Source organism: Thamnophis sirtalis, unplaced genomic scaffold, assembly GCF_051295495.1.
Source record: "Thamnophis sirtalis isolate CommonGarterSnake01/CBP01778 unplaced genomic scaffold, rThaSir2_p1.2 scaffold_2, whole genome shotgun sequence".
NCBI lineage: Eukaryota > Metazoa > Chordata > Lepidosauria > Squamata > Natricidae > Thamnophis > Thamnophis sirtalis.
This window is the reverse complement of record NW_028261382.1, coordinates 5666536-5684500: the sequence shown is the minus strand read 5'-3', so window position 1 is coordinate 5684500 and position 17965 is coordinate 5666536. Positions and strand designations below refer to the sequence as shown.

Sequence of the window (17965 nt, the reverse complement as noted above, 5' to 3'; positions counted from 1 at the left end):
AGCAGAGGCAGAAACAGAGAGAGTGGGGCAGATTGTACCCGTCGCTGGTGCGTCGGTTCGAACGGAGGAGTCTTGCAAATGAATCTCATGGGGGGGGGAGGCAGTTGCAATAGAGAGGAACAATGTTGAAGATTAGGGTGGCCCCTTTCCTTGGGAGCTTCTCTTCCTAGAGGTAGCCCTTGACTTACAACCACTGGTTTAGGGACCGTTTGAAGCAGTGGTGGGTTTCAAATTTTTTTTGAACCTACTCTGTGGGTGTGGCCTCCTTTGTGGGAGTGGCTTGCTGGCCATGTGTTCTCTCTCTCTCTCTCTCTCCTTCCTTTTGTCTCTCTGTCCCTTTTTCCTTTTTTTCTTTCATCTCTCTCTCACTTTTTCTTTCTTTCTTTTGTTATTTATTTCTTCCTTTCTTTCTCTTTCTCTTTCTCTTTCTCTTTCTCTTTCTCTTTCTCTTTCTCTTTCTCTTTCTCTTTCTCTCTCTCTCTCTCTCTCCTTCCTTTTGTCTCTCTGTCCCTTTTTCCTTTTTTTCTTTCATCTCTCTCTAACTTTTTCTTTCTTTTTTGTTATTTATTTCTTCCTTTCTTTCTCTTTCTCTTTCTCTCTCTCTCTCCTTCCTTTTGTCTCTCTGTCCCTTTTTCCTTTTTTTCTTTCATCTCTCTCTCACTTTTTCTTTCTTTTTTTCGTTATTCCTTTCTTCCTTTCTTTCTCTTTCTCTTTCTCTTTCTCTCTCTCTCTCTCCTTCCTTTTGTCTCTCTGTCCCTTTTTCCTTTTTTTCTTTCATCTCTCTCACTTTTTCTTTCTTTTTTCGTTATTTCTTTCTTTCTCTTTCTCTTTCTCTTTCTCTTTCTCTTTCTCTTTCTCTTTCTCTTTCTCTTTCTCTTTCTCTTTCTCTTTCTCTTTCTCTCTCTCTCTCTCTCTCTCTCTGTGTGTGTGTGTGTCAGTGGTGGGTTTCAAAAATTTTTGGAACCTCTTCTGTAGGTGTGGCCTGCTTTCCTGGTCTACTGGTGGAACCTCTTCTAACCGGTTCGGTAGATTTGATGAACCGGTTCTACCCAACTGGTGCGAACTGGTAGGAACCCACCTCTGGATTGAAGTCACGACAGCACTGAAAACAGTGGCTGATGACTGCTCCTTGCACATACAAAAGTCCTCATGGTCGGAAATTGTGAAAGAACAAATGATAAAATGGGCACAGAACTTTGGCTATAATGTTGAATTAGACAAATGGGAAAAATTTTGGGGAACAAACTTAAAAATGACACTATCAGTTGCATACAAGGGAAACCAGTACAAAATGTTTTACAGATGGCACCTGGCACCAACAAGGTTAGCTAAAATCTTAACAAATACCTCCCCAAAATGCTGGGAATGCGAATCAATACACGTAACATATTACCATTTATGGTGGACCTGTGAGGAGGCAAAAATTTTTGGAAAAGGATCAAAAATTGGCTGGAGGCAATAACAGGGGTTAAAATAGAATGGAAACCTGAAGTTTTTTTTATTAGGAATTATGTCTGCGAAATACAAAAAAGAAATCCAGTATTTAATACTACATATAATTACGGCGGCAAGGATTGCCTTTGCCCAGAAATGGAAAAACAAATTAATTCCAAGCGAAGATGAAATAATAAGAATGGTTATGAACTGTGCTGAAATGGACAAACTAACTAAAGAAATCCAGGGAAAAGAAGAATCAGAATTCTACCAGATATGGGATAAATGGAGGTATAGGTGGATGGAGGAAAGAAACAAGAATCAATGAAGGAATATAACAAAACTCAAAAAATAATAGTTATGAGTAAAATAAGAGGGTTAAGAATGGAGAAATCCAAACGAAATACAATAGAAGGGGAAATAATATAAGGTGAGCGGTATCGATTGATGATTGCTATTAGAAAGAACAGGAAACTCCTGTTCGTATTGTATTGTGTAAATGTGGTATACGTCTGATTTTTGTGTGTGTGTATTTTACATGTTTGTGAATAAAAATCTTTAAAAAATAAATAAAATAAAATAAAGATGCCAATTGGAGGATTCTGGAGGGTGGGGGAGAAAGTCCTCAGGGTCAAGCAATCAAAATTCCGGGCTCTTGGTCACCAACACAACAGTTGCAACATCCGAGAGTCATATGTTCACCCTTTGTGAGCTTCCTAGCGGAGGTCAGATGAGCAGTGGGGGAAGCCACCCACCCACAAATCATTTAATGATTGCTGCAATTTGCTTAACCAGTGTGGTTAAAAAAGGGGTGGTGAAATCGGGCGTGACTCTCTTAACAACCATCTTGCCTAGCAATGGAAATTCTGATCCCAACGGTGGTTGTATGTCGAGGACTACCCGGAGCAAACGTCATGCATGTTCTAACCTAGCAGAATAACAAAGAGTTGGAAGGGACCTTGGAGGTCTTCTAGTCCAACCCCCCTGCTTAAGCTGGAAATCCTATTCCATTCCAGGGCAAATGGCCATCTCTTTCTTAAAAAACCTTCAAGTGTTGGAGCATTCACAGCTTCTGGAGGCAAGTTGCTCCACCGATTAATTGTTCTAACTGTCAGGGAATTTCGCCTTGGTTATCGGTTGCTTCTCTCCTCGATTAGTTTCCACCCGTTGCTTCTTGTTCTGTCCTCAGGTGCTTTGGAGAACAGGTTGACTCCCTCTTCTTTGGGGCAGCCCCTCAAGTATTGGGGCCCTGCTATCATGTCCCCCCCTAGTCCTTCTTTTCATTAAACTAGACATACCCAATTCCAGCAACCCTTCATTGTATGTTTTAGGTTTAGGTTTATTAGATTTATATGCCACCCTTCTCCCAAGGACTCAGGGCGCCGTACAACATTAAAAGAAACACATAATACAAAAGCTTTTTAAAAAGTTAAATAGAATATCCCAAACAAACCCCATAAGAATTGACAATAACGTTTTTTTAAAAAATAGAATTAAAATTAACAATGATCAATAATTTGTTTTGTTTTGTTCAGGCCAGGCTGGCTTGCTGGGAAAGTCAACTTTTTAGGGCGCGTTGGAAGGATCAGAGGTCGGGGATTATACGAAGCCTGTTTTAGCCTCCAGTTCCCTAATTATCCTTGTTACTCTTTCTAGAACAGTGTTTCTCAACCTTGGCAACTTGAAGATGTCCGGACTTCAACTCCCAGAATTCCCCAGCCAGCATTCGCGAATGCTGGCTGGGGAATTCTGGGAGTTGAAGTCCGGACATCTTCAAGTTGCCAAGGTTGAGAAACACTGTTCTAGAGTCTCCAAATCTTTTTTTTCTTTTTTACATCGTGGCGACCAAACTCAGCTGGGTTTTAAGATCCTGGATCTACGATTACACTTTGTCATTTCCTGAAAATACCGCATTCCCCACTAGGCACAACCGTTTAAGTAGATCATTCCCTCTCCCTGAGTCACCCCGCCCTGCGAGAACGGTGACCCTCTGTGGGTCTTATAAAAACACGAAGCAAATACACCACGTCTCGGTTGCTACATCATACTAAGCTCTCACGCAAGGCTGGTTCGCTGGTAAACAAGCCAGACTGCAGATCCAGAGTGGACCCTGCTTTCCTGCCCACACGTCTTCAATTTCCAGAGCCCATGTGCAACAACAACAACAACAACAACAAAAGAATTCATTTTGATGTATGCCGATGAGAATAGAATAGACTAGAATAACAAGAGTTGGAAGGGATCTTGGAGGTCTTCTAGTCCAACCTCCTACTCTGGCAGGAAACCCTACGCCGTTTCAGACAAATAGAATAGAATATAGAAAAATGAACAGAATAGAATAAAATAGAACAGAATATAGAAAATGAATAGAATAGAATAAAATAGAATAGAATATAGAAAATGAATAGAATATAGGAAATGAATAGAATATAGAAAATGAATAGAATAGAATAAAATAAAATAGAATATAGAAAATGAATAGAATAGAATAGAATATAGAATAGAATATAGAAAATGAATAGAATATAAGAAATGAATAGAATATAGGAAATGGATAGAATAGAATATAGAAAATGAATAGAATAGAATAAAATAGAATAGAATATAGAAAATGAATAGAATATAGGAAATGAATAGAATAGAATATAGAAAATGAATAGAATAGAATAAAATAAAATAGAATATAGAAAATGAATAGAATAGAATATAGAAAATGAATAGAATATAAGAAATGAATAGAATATAGGAAATGAATAGAATAGAATATAGAAAATGAACGGAATAGAATAAAATAGAATAGAATATAGAAAATGAATAGAATAGAATATAGAATAGAATAGAATATAGAAAATGAATAGAATATAGGAAATGAATAGAATAGAATAAAATAGAATAGAATATAGAAAATGAATAGAATAAAATATAGAAAATGAATAGAATAGAATATAGAATAAAATAGAATAGAATATAGAAAATGAATAGAATATAGAAAATGAATAGAATATAGAATAGAATAGTAGAAAATGAATAGAATAGAATAAAATAGAATAACAGAGTTGGAAGGGACCTTGGAGGTCTTCTAGTCCAACCCTCTAAATTCACTTGTCCCTGGAAGGAATGGCTTTAACATGGATATTCAAGGTTGTTTCTTTCTTTCTTTTCTTTCTTTTCTTTTCTTTTCTTTCTTTCTTTAATTCTTTCTTTCTTTCTTTCTTTCTTTCTTTCTTTCTTTCCTTCCCTCCCTCCCTCCCTCTTTCTTTCTTTCTTTCTTTCTTTCTTTCCTTCCCTCCCTCTTCTTTCTTTCTTTCTTTCTTTCTTTCTTTCTTTCTTTCTTTCTTTCTTTCTTTCTTTCTTTCTTTCTTTCTTTCTTTTAAAGGATTTAATACATTTATTGATTTGTATTTGTGCCTGTGCATGTTTTAAGAAAAAGACCGCAAAGACACTCTGTTTAGTCAGAACATAAACATGGCATTGGGACATAGAGAGGGAATTGGGGGGGGGGCATCTTGCTTTCCCGGGGGGCACAGCTGATTGTCACACAGCTGATCGTCAGAACTACCGGTTCGTCTTAACCGGTAGCATGTTTTAAAACTATGGATCCGGGTAAACCGGTCCGAACCGGTAGCATTTCACTCCTGCTGGTCCCCCAATTCTACTGCCCACAAGAGATTCTGGACCTGAGATTTGCAAAAATCCCCAGGATTCCGAGCTTTTCTGCCTGGCCCGTCGTGACCATGGAAACAATTGATGGGAGACTCCCGCTATCTCAGCCAGAATTGGCTCTCCATGGGTTCCAGCTAACTAGCCTTATTTAAGAAAACAAGCCTTATCTTTATTTACAAGGGACGGGATTGATTTTGTGCCTGTAATGAAACGGCCACCGTCTGTTTTGGGGGCCGAGAGAAGCTTGGAGATAAACGGGCTAATCCTTGCACCGACCATTTCCTGAAATGCATTTTTTAATCCCAGGATCCGGGCGTGTTATTTCTTTTCCCCAGGGCCAGGATTGATTTTTAAAAAAATAATAATAATAATAATTTGGGGCCTCATTTACACTTAAGTTTCACGACAAACAGAGTGATCCTGATTACACTTGAGAGTTCCCCCTTTCTACCCCCTTAGACTTGGGGAGTTATAATCTTCCGGATAGTCCGAAGATGTCTGAAGGACTTCTGCTTTGGGATGGGCTCTTCTGAGAAGCTGGGATGATTGCTTGGGGCCTTTGAAAATTTGTCTTCTGTTTTGGATGTCAACAGTCAATAGATGAAGCCTTCCTTCCTTCCTTCCTTCCTTCCTTCCTTCCTTCCTTCCTTCCTTCCTTCCTTCCTTCCTTTCCTGCTTCTTTCCTTCCTACCTACCCTCTGTCCCTGCTTCCTTCTTTCTTTCCTTCCTTTCTTTCTTCCCTGCTTCTTTCCTTCCTACCCTCCTTCCCTCCCTCCCTTTCATTCATTCCTTTCCTCCTTCTTTCCTTCCTTCCTTCCCTGCTTCTTTCCTTCCTACCCTCCTTGCTTCCTTTTCCTCCCTCCTTTCCTCCCTCTTTCATTAACTCCTTCCCTCCTTCTTTCTTTCCTACCTACGCTCTGTCCCTCCTTGCTTCCTTCCTTCTTTCATTCCTTCCTTCCTTCCCCCTTTCCTCCTTCCCTTCCTTCCCTCCTTGCTTCTTTTTCCTTCCTCCCCTTCCTTCCTTCTTTCCCTCCTTCTTTCCTTCCTTACTACCCTCCTTTTCCTCCCTCCCTTTATTTCCTTCTTTCTTTCTTTCTTCCTTCCTTCCTTCCTTCCTTCCTTCCTTCCTTCCTTCCTTCCTTCCTTCCTGTTGATTGTTTTTAAAATTGTGGTGTTGTGTTGTCCATTGTTTTTCTTTTTTTTCTGTTTGTTCCGCCCCCCCCCCCCCCCCCGACTTGATTTGTGAGCCACCCTGAGTCCCTCTGGGAATAGGGCGGCATAGAAATACAATAAAATCGTAAATCGTAAATCATAAATCCTTCCTTCCTTCCTTCCTACCCTCTTTCCCTCCTTGCTTCCTTTTCCTCCCTCCCTCCCTCTCTTTCCTTCCTTCCTTCCTTCTTTCCTTCCTTCCTTCCTTCCTTCATACCCTTCTTGGTTCCTTTTCCTCTCTCCCTCCCTTTCCTCCCTTCCTTCCCTCCTTACTTCTTTCCTTCCCTCCCTTCTTTCCTTCCTTCCTACCCTCCTTGCTTCCTTTTCCTTCCTCCTACCCTCCCTCCCTTCCGCTATACCTCGATCTGTTTTGTTCTTTTCTTTCTTCTGTCCTTCCACCCTCCCTCGCTTGCTGTCCCCACTTCCTTCCTTCCCCTCTCCCTCTTTTCTTCGGTCCCTCCTCCAGCCAAACTCTTTGTCCCCCTCCAACCTCATCTGGGGCTGTTGGAGTTCATTGTCAGCCCAGCCTCCTTGCAACTGCTGATCGGTTCAATCCTCTCCTATAATCACCAGGACTCCTGGGGCCTTCCTGCCCCCTCCTCCTGCCTCTCTCTCTCTCTCTCTCTCATTTAGAACTATGACCTTCATTGTTAATTAAATGGCAGTTTTCTCAAGCCGGTGATTCAATTACCTCCTGACACCTGCTTGGAGAACACAGCTGCTGATTAGAATAAACAGCAAAGAGTTATTTTTTGCAACAAGTGATTTGATCCCCAAGAATCTGATCCAATCACCCAGATGATAAATTAGCAGGTGATGGAACAAAGGAGGAGAAAATGTGTGTTTGGGTGAGAGAGGGAAGGTGAGGAAAAGAAAAGAAAAGAAGGAAGAGAGTAGGTAAAGGTAGAATGAGGGAGGGAGGACAGAAGAAAAGAGTAGAGGGGAAGGAAGGAAGGAAGGAAGGAAGGAAGGAAGGAAGGAAGGAAGAAGAGGTAGATGAAGGGAGCGGGAGGAAGGACAGAAGAAAGGAGGAAAAAGGTAGAGGGGAAGGAAAGAAGGAGGGAAGGAAGAAGAAAGAGGAAGGAAGGAAGAAAAGAGGTAGAGGTAGAGGAAGGAAGGAAGGAGAGGTAGATGAAGGGGGAAGGACAGAAGGAAGAAAGGAAGAAAAGAGGTAGAGGTAAAATGGAAGGATGGGTGGAAGGAAGTAGCAGTATATGAAGAGAGGGAGAGGAAAAAAGAAAGGAAGAAAAGAATTAGAAGTGAAGGGAGGAAGGGAGGAAGAAAGGAGAAAGAGGAAAGAAGAAGAAAAGAGGTAAAGGTAGAGAAAGGAAGAAGGAAGGAAAGAAAGAAAGAAGGAAAAAAGGAAATGGGAGGGAAGAAAGGAGAAAAAGAAGGAAGGAAAGAAGAAAACGGGTAGAAGTAGAGGAAGGAAGGAAAGAAAGAAAGAAAGAAAGAAGGAAGGAAGGAAGGAAAAAAGGAAATGGGAGGGAAGAAAAGAGAAAAAAGAAGGAAGGAAGGAAGGAAGAAAACAGGTAGAGGTAAAGGAAGGAAGGAAGGAAAGAAAGAAAGAAGGAAGGAAGGAAGGAAATGGGAGGGAAGAAAGGAGAAAGTAAGAAAGAAGGAAGGAAATGGGAGGGAAGGAAGCTTGTGAAAAAGGAAGGGACATGTACTGCTGTAAATGGGGATTTTAGCACCTCTAGAGATTGGTTTGGCGGGGACTTTATAGAGAAACACACCCCCCCATGACAAAACGAACAGTCTGCTCTCAGTTATGGAGAGCCTTGGTAATTCTCAGGGTGCTGGTGGCAGAAATTAGGGGGAGCTGCAGGGACGGAAGGCGAAAGGTCAAGTATTTCCTCCTCTTAAGACAAGTTGGCCATTGGGCTCCTCCAACAGATGGAAACCTTTCACCCAGCACCTCTTTCTAAACCGTCAACCCCAGCTTAGCAAATAATGCCGGTTTATTCTGAGCCTGCTGACTTTCAATTCAGTTTGGAAACTCTAACTCCAAAAGTCCAGAAAAGAACCTTTTCAGGAACACCAAGTTCCTCTCTCGCCTGGCTGTTGACCTCCATCTAATCCGAGAGGGTCTTAACCTTCGCCTGTAAATAGATGCCAAGGCCTCTGTAAATTGGATGCAGGGGGGGGGGGAGTGAGGGAAATACACCTTTATCTTCAGCAAGGTCAACCTTAAATTCTCCTCCAAGAATGGATACGGACCACAACGTTTAGATCTCTTATTAACTGACTTTGTTTCAGAATATGTTATAAAGGTGTCATGTTATGGGAGGTTTATTGAAATTGCGAATGAATGCCAATACAAATGATTTTAGACAAAAGCACATTTAAATAATTGTAATTAAATGAGAATCGTGGTGCAGTGATAGTAAAATACATAAATTTTTCTTATTTAAAATGTGCAATTCAATTGGAATGAAGTATATGTAAGGACTGTGGAAGACACGCACGAAATGTATTTGTAACCAATCGACACGCTTTCTACAAGGTGATTCTTTTTTTGTGTGTTTTTTAAAATTAAAATAATAAAAATTTTCAAAAAAAAGAATGTCTACGGACCACAAAGTAACACATAACCACTAGACTCCCCAAAAATGAATTTCCACAAATCTCTCCCTCTAAAATTATTATAGCAAAACAAGGAGGCATTGCCTTGTTATTGATTTCATGGATTAATTCAGAAGTACCTTTTGAGCATAAATGGTTCGTTTGCGATACAATCAATAGCAATGTTATTTTATTTTACGAATTTACATGCATTACTTTGGAGGGTTGCGCTGGCCTGGAGGTGGGGTTCTCGCCTCGCAATCAGGAGATGGTGAGTTCGAACCTAGGTAGAGGCAGATCAGGAGTGAAATTCAGCCGGTTCTGACTAGAGAACCGGTACAGAGGTGGGTTCCTACCAGTTCGCACCTATTCGGTAGAACCGGTTCGTCAAATCTACCGAACCGGTTAGAAGAGGTTCCACCAGTGGACCCGGAAAGCAGGCCACACCTACAGAAGAGGTTCCAAAATTTTTTGAAACCCACCACTGAACCGGTAGCAGAAATTTTGAGTAGTTCGGAGAACCGGCCACAGAGGTGGGTTCTGGGTGGTATGGCCCAGTACAGCCATAGCGGTAGTAGCTGGGAGCAGCGGCCGCCGTATCGGTACGGTGGCTCGTTTGGCACACCCGCCCACCCGCGTTCCATAGCTGTTTATAACACGACCGGGCCGATTGTGCCCGGTTTGGCACCTGCGCGACCTCCACTGAGCAGCTGGGTGTCACAGGGCAGTGGCGTGCCCAACTAGGATGCCCGGCCCAATGCACAGCATACCAGTTGTGAACAAGATCAGGAACCCTCCACTGACTGGCAAATGCCACCTTTGGCTGGCCCCAGAGTGGGGAGGGAATGGAGATTTTGCAGTATCCTTCCCCTGCCATGCCTACCAAGCCACGCCCACAGAACCAGTAGTAAAAAAATTGCATTTCACCACTGAGCTAGACATTTCTCTCTCTGGGCATAATGAGACTGTATCTGCTGAACAAAACTCTGCATTGGCAACAGGGAAGGGCATCTGGCCATGAAAACAGTCTGCTAGCGCTATTCAGTTGCCCAGACTCCACCCCGCAAGGGATTATGGGGCTGTTAAAAGATGATGCTTTAAATGCGTTATTCCCCCCGACCCCGCTTAAAGTAGTCCAGGGTACAAAAGGATTGAAACGTTCTTGCTTTAGGAAAAAAAGAATGATTAGGATCGGAAAGTTAAATGCGAAATATACCGTTAGAGAACTTGAATGGGATTTTGACTGCAGTGAGACTCGGATGCCTGGCAAATCTTTCCTACGCTTAACTTAATATGTGAGGCTATTATTAAATATGTGGAGAGTAATCACATTAAGATAACGTAATTGCAATTCCGCATAATTTTAATTCAATGCAGATGAATTCAAATGGATTCTACGGCTTTGGATGGGCTGCGTTTCGGATTGCGGTCCCTCCTGCACCGATAGTCCTCAACTTACATTTGTTTCGCGACCGTTCAAAGTTACGACGATACTGGAAAAATGCGACTTACAAGGAGCCCTCACACTTACGACCATCACAGCATCCGGATGACCTTCCTGTTGCCAATGAGGAGTTTTGTTCAGCAGATATATTCTCACTATGCCCAGAGAGAGAAATATCTGCCTCTACCTGGGATCGAACTCACAGCCTCCGGATTGTGAGGTGAGAGCCCCGCCTCTAGGCCACCACACCCCTTACTGACTGCCTTGTTGAACTATGGAAATTCTGGTCCCATCGAGAACTATTGGTATTGCCCAGTGGCTAATTGGTGCCTTCGCACTTTTCCCTTTTGAGTGTATGAAGTCGTACGCTATGCTGTTCCTCTCTCTGGATGTGGGTTTTGGCCCACACTTACCGGCATGGTCTGACTCCCGTGGAGAGTGCTAATGGCGGCTTGAGCTTCTGCGTGGCTTCCGTATTTGACGAAGGCACATCCTAGAAGGAGAGAGGAAAAACTCAGTTCGATTCAGTTCGAACTCCGTTCGGGTTTCAATTCAGTTGGAACAAAAGGTCGAGAAATCACCCTGGGCCATTCAGGGGTCCAAGGTATCATGCAAACCCAGAAAAGCGATTAAATCCATCCGTGACCCAACAGATGCGCGCACAACAAAAGCACGCCGACAAAACCGCGGTGAGAAAACTGCGACATCATAAACACGCCCACAAAAGCGTGATTTAAGTTAAGGTAAGGGTTAGGATTAGGTTCAGGGTTAGGTTTAGGGTTAAGTTTAGGGTTAGGTTTAGAGTTAGGGTTAGATTTAGGGTTAGGGTTAGGTTTAGGGTTAGGGCTAGCGTTAGGGTTAGGTTTAGGGTTAGGTTTAGGTTTAGGGTTAGGTTTAGGGTTAGGGTTAGCGTTAGGGTTAGGTTTAGGGTTAGCGTTAGGGTTAGGTTTAGGGTTAGGTTTAGGTTTAGGTTTAGGGTTAGGGTTATTAGGTTGTTATTAGTTGTTTGTTGAAGGCGCGCTTTTGTCGGCGCGCCATTGTTGGCGTGCTTCTGCACGCATTCATCAAAGCGATTTCAACCTTGTGGTTTTCTCGCCGCGGTTTCGTCAGTGCGCTTTTGTTGAGCGCGCATTTGTCGGAGAACCAAATCCATCAACAGATTATATAGATCAGATTGACCCAGGTTGGATACTTCTTTAGACATCGCATCAATACCCATCAACCTTCCAGACTGGTCCCCCTTGCATAGCGCCTGCCATGTAGACTCCTAGTTGACATACATATCAACTCTCTTACCTTCTTTTCATTTTGGACCCACCCTCCTGTTGCACCTTCCCCTCTCACCTTTACTGGCTCCATCGGGGCCTCGGAGGATGGTGCATTCCTCAATCTGTCCGAAGGGTTCGAAGAGTCGCCGGACGTCGTCCTCACTCTGTTGCTTCCCCAACATGCCTACAAAGAGCTTCCTGTCTTCTAAAAGCAAGCCACCTCTCATTAGTCGGAGTAACAGAAAAAGGCAAGGATCAGAGCCAAAGCCTGGGGGGAGGGTGGCTTTGATGACCAGGTCTGCCCTAGAAGTCAGGATCAGAGGCATTGTCCAGCCAGAGGACCTGCTCAGCTGAAACGGCCTCGGGACCTTCAAAAGGAGCAAAGCAGTGGTGAAATTCTAATTTTTTTACTACCAGTTCTGTGGATGTGGCTTGGTGGGCATGGTGTGGCTTGGTAGGAGTGGCAGGGGAAGGATATTGCAAAATCTCCATTCCTATCCCACTCTGGGACCAGCCAGAGGTGGCATTTGCCGGTTCTCCGAACTACTCAAAATTTCTGCTACTGGCTCTCTGAACTACTCAAAATTTTTGCTATTGGTTCTCTGAACTACTCAAATTTTCTGCTACCGCTCCTCTGAACTACTCAAAATTTCTGCTACCAGTTCTCCAAACTACTCAAAATTTCCACTACCGGTTCTCCGAACTACTCAAAATTTCCATTACCAGTTCTCTGAACTACTCAAAATTTCTGCTACTGGCTCTCCGAACTACTCAAAATTTTCGCTATCGGTTCTCTGAACTACTCAAAATTTCTGCTACCGGTTCTCTGAACTACTCAAAATTTCCGCTCCCTGTTCTCCGGACTACTCAATGTTTCCGCTACCAGTTCTCTGAACTACTCAAAATTTCTGCTATCACTTCTCTGACCTACTCAAAATTTTTGCTACCACTTCTCTGAACTACTCAAAATTTTCAGCTACCAGTTCTCCGAATTAATCAAAATTTCCGCTACCAGTTCTCTGACCTACTCAAAATTTCTGCTACCGGTTCTCCAGAACCTGCCAGAACCTGCTGGGTTTCACCCCTGGAGCAAAGCCAGTCAACGTTAGGAAGACACTAGAATTGTTCTCATCATGTCAAGAGCTCAATGTTTCACCGTAAAAAATTGCACCCCCCCTGTTCTGCATTTATTTACTTAACTAACCCACAGAGGACATTGCTGTCCTACAGTCTTCCATCAGCTGGCAGAGTCTGACATGGCAACGGCACACTTCATTCTGCTTTAATGGTCAAGTAGACCGCATGGATGTGGTCTAGAGATAATTGGTCACCAAGAATTCCTTGGGGCTTTCTGGGCTCTGTTGCTTGCTTGCTCCAAGAATTCCACAATTCAACTCTGAGCTACATATATTCTCTTCCGTCAATGGTCACTTCATGATGGGACGGTTGCAACATAGTCTACATGGAGTTGCCCTTGAAAAACCACTCAGAAGTTACAGCCGGCTCAAAATGCAGCGGTGTGAGTAGTGGTGGTATTTTAAGAGCCGAGGTGGCGCAGTGGTTAGGGTGCAGTACTGCAGGCCACTTCAGCTGACTGTTATCTGCAGTTCAGCGGTTCTAATCTCACCGGCTCAAGGTTGACTCAGCCTTCCATCCTTCCGAGGTGGGTGAAATGAGGACCCGGATTGTGGGGGCAATATGCTGACTCTGTAAACCGCTTAGAGAGGGCTGAAAGCCCTATGAAGCGGTATATAAGTCTAACTGCTATTGCTATTGCTGTTGCTATTCTTGTTATGCCCATCTATCTTTATGTAAGCTACATCGATTCCCAGATGGTTTCTGGCCACAATTCAAGATACCTACAAAGTATCTACAAAGCCTTCATGGCATGGTTATCTGATGGATGACCTGTCTCCCCTTATTTTTGCCTGCCTGGTTTGCCCTCCAAAACCAATGAGGAGGAAGAATGCCATGTGGCCACAGAACCTGGAATCTAGGCTTATCCAGAATTAAGCTCTGATTTATGTGGCAGTGGTTTCCCGAATACCCCAACCCTGGCAGAATTCCCACAACCCACTACAACATAATGTTTGCTTTACAAATCCCAGTAGCTGCATTTGCATGAAAGGTGAAGCAGAACTTCACCGAATGCCTCAGCGTGAGACGGGAAGGGTACTTGAGTCATTCTTTAATGTGGGAGAAAAGGCAAAAGAGGAATATGAAGAATATCCTGGGCATCTGGACTCCCAACTGTAAGCATGAGATGGCGACATGTTGTGGCAGAGACCAACACAAAAAGAAGAAGAGTGGATTGTCCTATTCTCCAAAGTCTCTGAAAGGTGGGAGATCATTCAAGAGAGATTCAACCTAGAATGAAGGAGGGACTTCTTGACAATCAACCAGTGGAATGGCTTGCCTTCAGAAGTTGTGGATACTCCATCACGGGAGGTTTTCAAGAAGAGACTGGACAACCATTTGATTGGAATAGTATGCCTTGAGCAGAGTGTGTGTGTGTTGGACTTGAACAGGGGTTGACAACCTTAAACACTCAAAGAGCCACAAAAGTCCTAACTGGAAGCCCCCTGTTCAATTCTGGAGCCAACCGGAAGTCCGGTTCCCACACCATAGAGTCTCCTCCTAACATGGCGTCCTTTTTCCTCTGCTGACTGGAAGTCCGGTTCCACCACCATAGAGTCTCCTCCTAGCATGGCATCCTTTTTCCTCTGCTGACTGGAAGTCCGGTTCCCCCACCATAGAGCCTCCTCCTAGCATGGCGTCCTTTTTCCTCTGCTGACTGGAAGTCCGGTTCCACCACCATAGAGTCTCCTCCTAGCCCGGCGTCCTTTTTCCTTTACCTGTCCTAACCAAAAGCCCTATCAATTGTGGCGCCAACCGGCAACAGGGAGCTGCAGCAGAGGGATGAAAGAGCCACATGCGGCTCCAGAGCCGCAGGATGCTTACCCCTGGACTGGAAGACCTCTGAAGTTCCTTACGATCCTATGATTCTACATTCTACGTAAGACACCAACAGGTCACATTCTGAATCGACTCACTCACAGTGGAGCAATAAATAGGACAGCTAGAAGAAGACTGGCAGATCTGAAGGTTACGGGGAAGCACGTCCCCATATGTGCGCGCGCCAGAGGAAGAGACTATTTAATAGCGTAACAAGCTCCTACGTGGTTATGATTGACTGCCCCAATAAGCTACCATTCCTGGCTTTCTCAAGGGTCATAAATAACCCAAAACCTCATTGGAGCCTCTGTAAATAATGACCCGTTCATGATTATTGCCAGCATCTGTCTCTTCTCGCGCTCCCCGCCAGCGCTCCGGCTTTAATGGCATTTGACACAGGAGATAAGGTGGCCTCTCTTTGCAGGCTGGGAAATAAATAAATAACAGCCCCAGCAACGGAGGCGGAAGTCTTTGTCCGCAGAGAGGCTGAGAAAATTAGTTAAGGGATCGGGTTTCATCCATCCTCTGCTTAAATATAAAGCCACTCTCTTTGGAAACCGGAGCAAGCCACAGGAGCAACAATTGTGTTTTCTTGGAGTGTGACACTGCTGTCTAGAATTTTACACACACACACACACACACACACCCTCCAGAGATGTCCTGCTTTTTTTGCAGGGTGGGGGGGAGGCTGGTTTGACTTGCTTATTCGCCTTAACTTTAGCGTCAGGGTTCCAAGAAATTCACCCGTGGGAAACAGAACGCTGAGGCAGGTAGGTTCCTCAAAAGGTTTTGAGGCTCCGGGGTTGCCATTCGGTTCGTTCCTACGCGGCTTAACGAGTTGTATAAACCCAACCCAATTGCATGAGGTTGCGTGTCTGAAACCCGGAAAGCAGGGTTGATTTAATCCCCGATGAAATGTGGCCGCATGGGCTCACGGAGAACACGCCGGCCTTCAAAAAGAACGACACATGCCATGGTGTGGTTGTGTAACTGTGCTGCCTGTGTGGGCTTGTGCCTTGACGCCTGACGCGAGTATGCACGTCAAATGCTGCAACTACTGTTCACCCTCCAGGGTCACGTCACACGAAATGGGCAGCCAGGGCCAGGAAATCAGGAATCCGGGCACTTCAAAAGAATACAAGGGTTTATCGCAAGCTTAAGCTCTCTACAAGAATCGGAGCTACTGACAGTCAAAACAAGTTGGCAGCAGATAAGACTTTGAAGCAGGGTTGCCCAGTCTGGAAACCAGACGTGGGTTCCTACCAGTTCGCACCAGTTCGGTAGAACCGGTTCATCAAATCTACCGAACCGATTAGAAGAGATTCCACCAGTGGACCCGGAAAGCAGGTCACATCTACAGAAGAGGTTCCAAAAAATTTTGAAACCCACCACTGACACACACACACACACACACACACAGACTCACACAGAGGAAGAGAAATAAAGGAAGAAAGAATTAAAAAAAGAAAAAAGAAAGAAAAAGTGAGAGAGATGAAAGAAAAAATGAAAAAGGGACAGAGAGACAAAATGAAGGAAAGAGAGAGAGAGAGAGAGAGAGGGAGGGAGGGAGAGAGAGAGAGAGAGAGAGAGAGAGAGAGAGAGAGAGAGAGAGAGAGAGAGAACACATGGCTGGCAAGCCACTCTCACCAGGTCACATGGCCGACAAGCCACTCCCACAAAGGAGGCCACACCCACAGAGTAGGTTCAAAAAATTTTTGAAACCCACCACTGCTGGGAACCAAGCTTGTTCAAAATGAGCACAGGTTTATTCCATGCTAGTGTTCTACAAGAATCCGAACTACTAACATCCAAGGCAAATTGGCGGTAGATAAGAATCAACAGAATTAACAAAGATCCAGACTTAGATCTCTTGTGGGCACGAAAGGATTCAAGGCTGATGACACGTTTGATCCCTCCCCACATAGCTGCATAGTTTTGTTGAATGGAGGAACAAATAAACTGCAATGCATCGAGACACAAATGCATGAAGGCAACATTTGCATGAAGATGTCATTGTGCACGTCTTGACACCATTGTGTCTTGTAGACCTGTAGGTTGAGTGCGAAGTGCTTAAATGTGATCTGACAAATTTTAATCTCCCTCTCCTTTGTCCCTTTGTCCCTGTGGAAAATCCCAGAGATCTAGATCAAAAGCTAGGAATAATACGAGTTGTGTGAATGGAGATTCAACCTACTGCCTATTCTCAGTATACAGACAGTTACTACCAGGAGATCATCTGTTCCATCAGCTACTCTGGGACTCTCTGCTCACAACAGCTTCACAACCACACTGCTGTTCTTTTTCAGGAATCTCTATTTTTAAAACCCACACGAGTTGGGCAGTTTTTTCAATCAAGCTTCATTGAAAATAGACAGTAATCCTTTGAACATCTCTTCAAAGAGATCTCGGTCTATTGTCACACTGACTGTATCTCATGCTCCCCCCCCCCGCCACATTTCGTATGTCGGTTTCTTATTCTGGGCCCGCGCTCTATTTTTAAGTATGAAGAACTGTTGAGTTGGTCAAAGCCAACTCAAGAAGATCGTAGCAGCTGTCATGGGGAGCTTTTGAGTTTCCATTGCCAACTCTCATTTTTTATGGCAATGGACTGGTTAGTTCGATTTTTCTCCCACCTTTCTTATTTAATATTGTTGCACCGAATTTATATATTACATTTAGAAATCAAGAATACATTTCTTCCAAGCAGTTTTCATCATTATTCTCATTTTAATTTCATGCCTATAACTCTGCAAGGAAAGCCAGGTTCCAAAGTCATAGAATCATAGAGCTGGAAGGGACCTTGGAGGTCTTTTAGTCCAATCCCTTGCTTAAGCCAAGATACCTTATACCATCCTGGTCAAATGGTTGTCCAGTGTATTTTGGAAAACCTCCAGTGATGGAGCACACCAGAGGTGGGTTCCTACCAGTTCGCACCTATTCGGTAGAACCGGTTCGTCAAATCTACCGAACCGGTTAGAAGAGGTTCCACCAGTGGACCCGGAAAGCAGGCCACACCTACAGAAGAGGTTCCAACATTTTTTGAAACCCACCACTGGTCCTTGGATATGATTATTCTACACTATCATGCTCCTACTAATAAAACTCAGTGTCTCTGTGAAAGGTAAGGATGACTACTGCGTTTGTGGTGCAATCAGAACATTGCGTGTGTTGAAGTTGTTTTAACGCAAACCAAAGATGCCTTTTAAAAAACAAGTTTACATCCTATTCTTATGCAGGCCAGTGCTGTGTGTGTGAGGTAATTTAAGGTGGTTCTGATAAGTGTCGTCGGCATCTTCATATCCAGTCACATGGGCGGCAAGCCACTCCCACAAAGGAGGCCACACCCACAGAGTAGGTTCAAACAATTTTTGAAACCCACCACTAGAGCACACACAACTCATTGTTCCATTGCTTCATATTACTG

General features: G+C 43.8%; 1 protein-coding gene across 6 annotated transcripts in view; it reads right to left on the bottom strand.

The window, feature by feature from the left end:
- CELF6 (CUGBP Elav-like family member 6) overlaps positions 1 to 17965 on the bottom strand; it is a 172434-nt gene that overhangs the window by 20696 nt on the left and 133773 nt on the right. For 4 of the 6 annotated variants that reach the window (XM_087704094.1, XM_087704096.1, XM_087704097.1 and 1 more), the window contains 2 exons: positions 11663 to 11791; positions 10732 to 10811 (listed from right to left, as the gene is read on the bottom strand). In XM_087704094.1, the coding sequence (XP_087560220.1) occupies positions 10732 to 10811; positions 11663 to 11791 (209 nt within the window). The remainder of the gene's footprint in view (positions 1 to 10731; positions 10812 to 11662; positions 11792 to 17965) is intronic. The other 2 variants (XM_087704095.1, XM_087704099.1) reach the window with 1 other exon arrangement.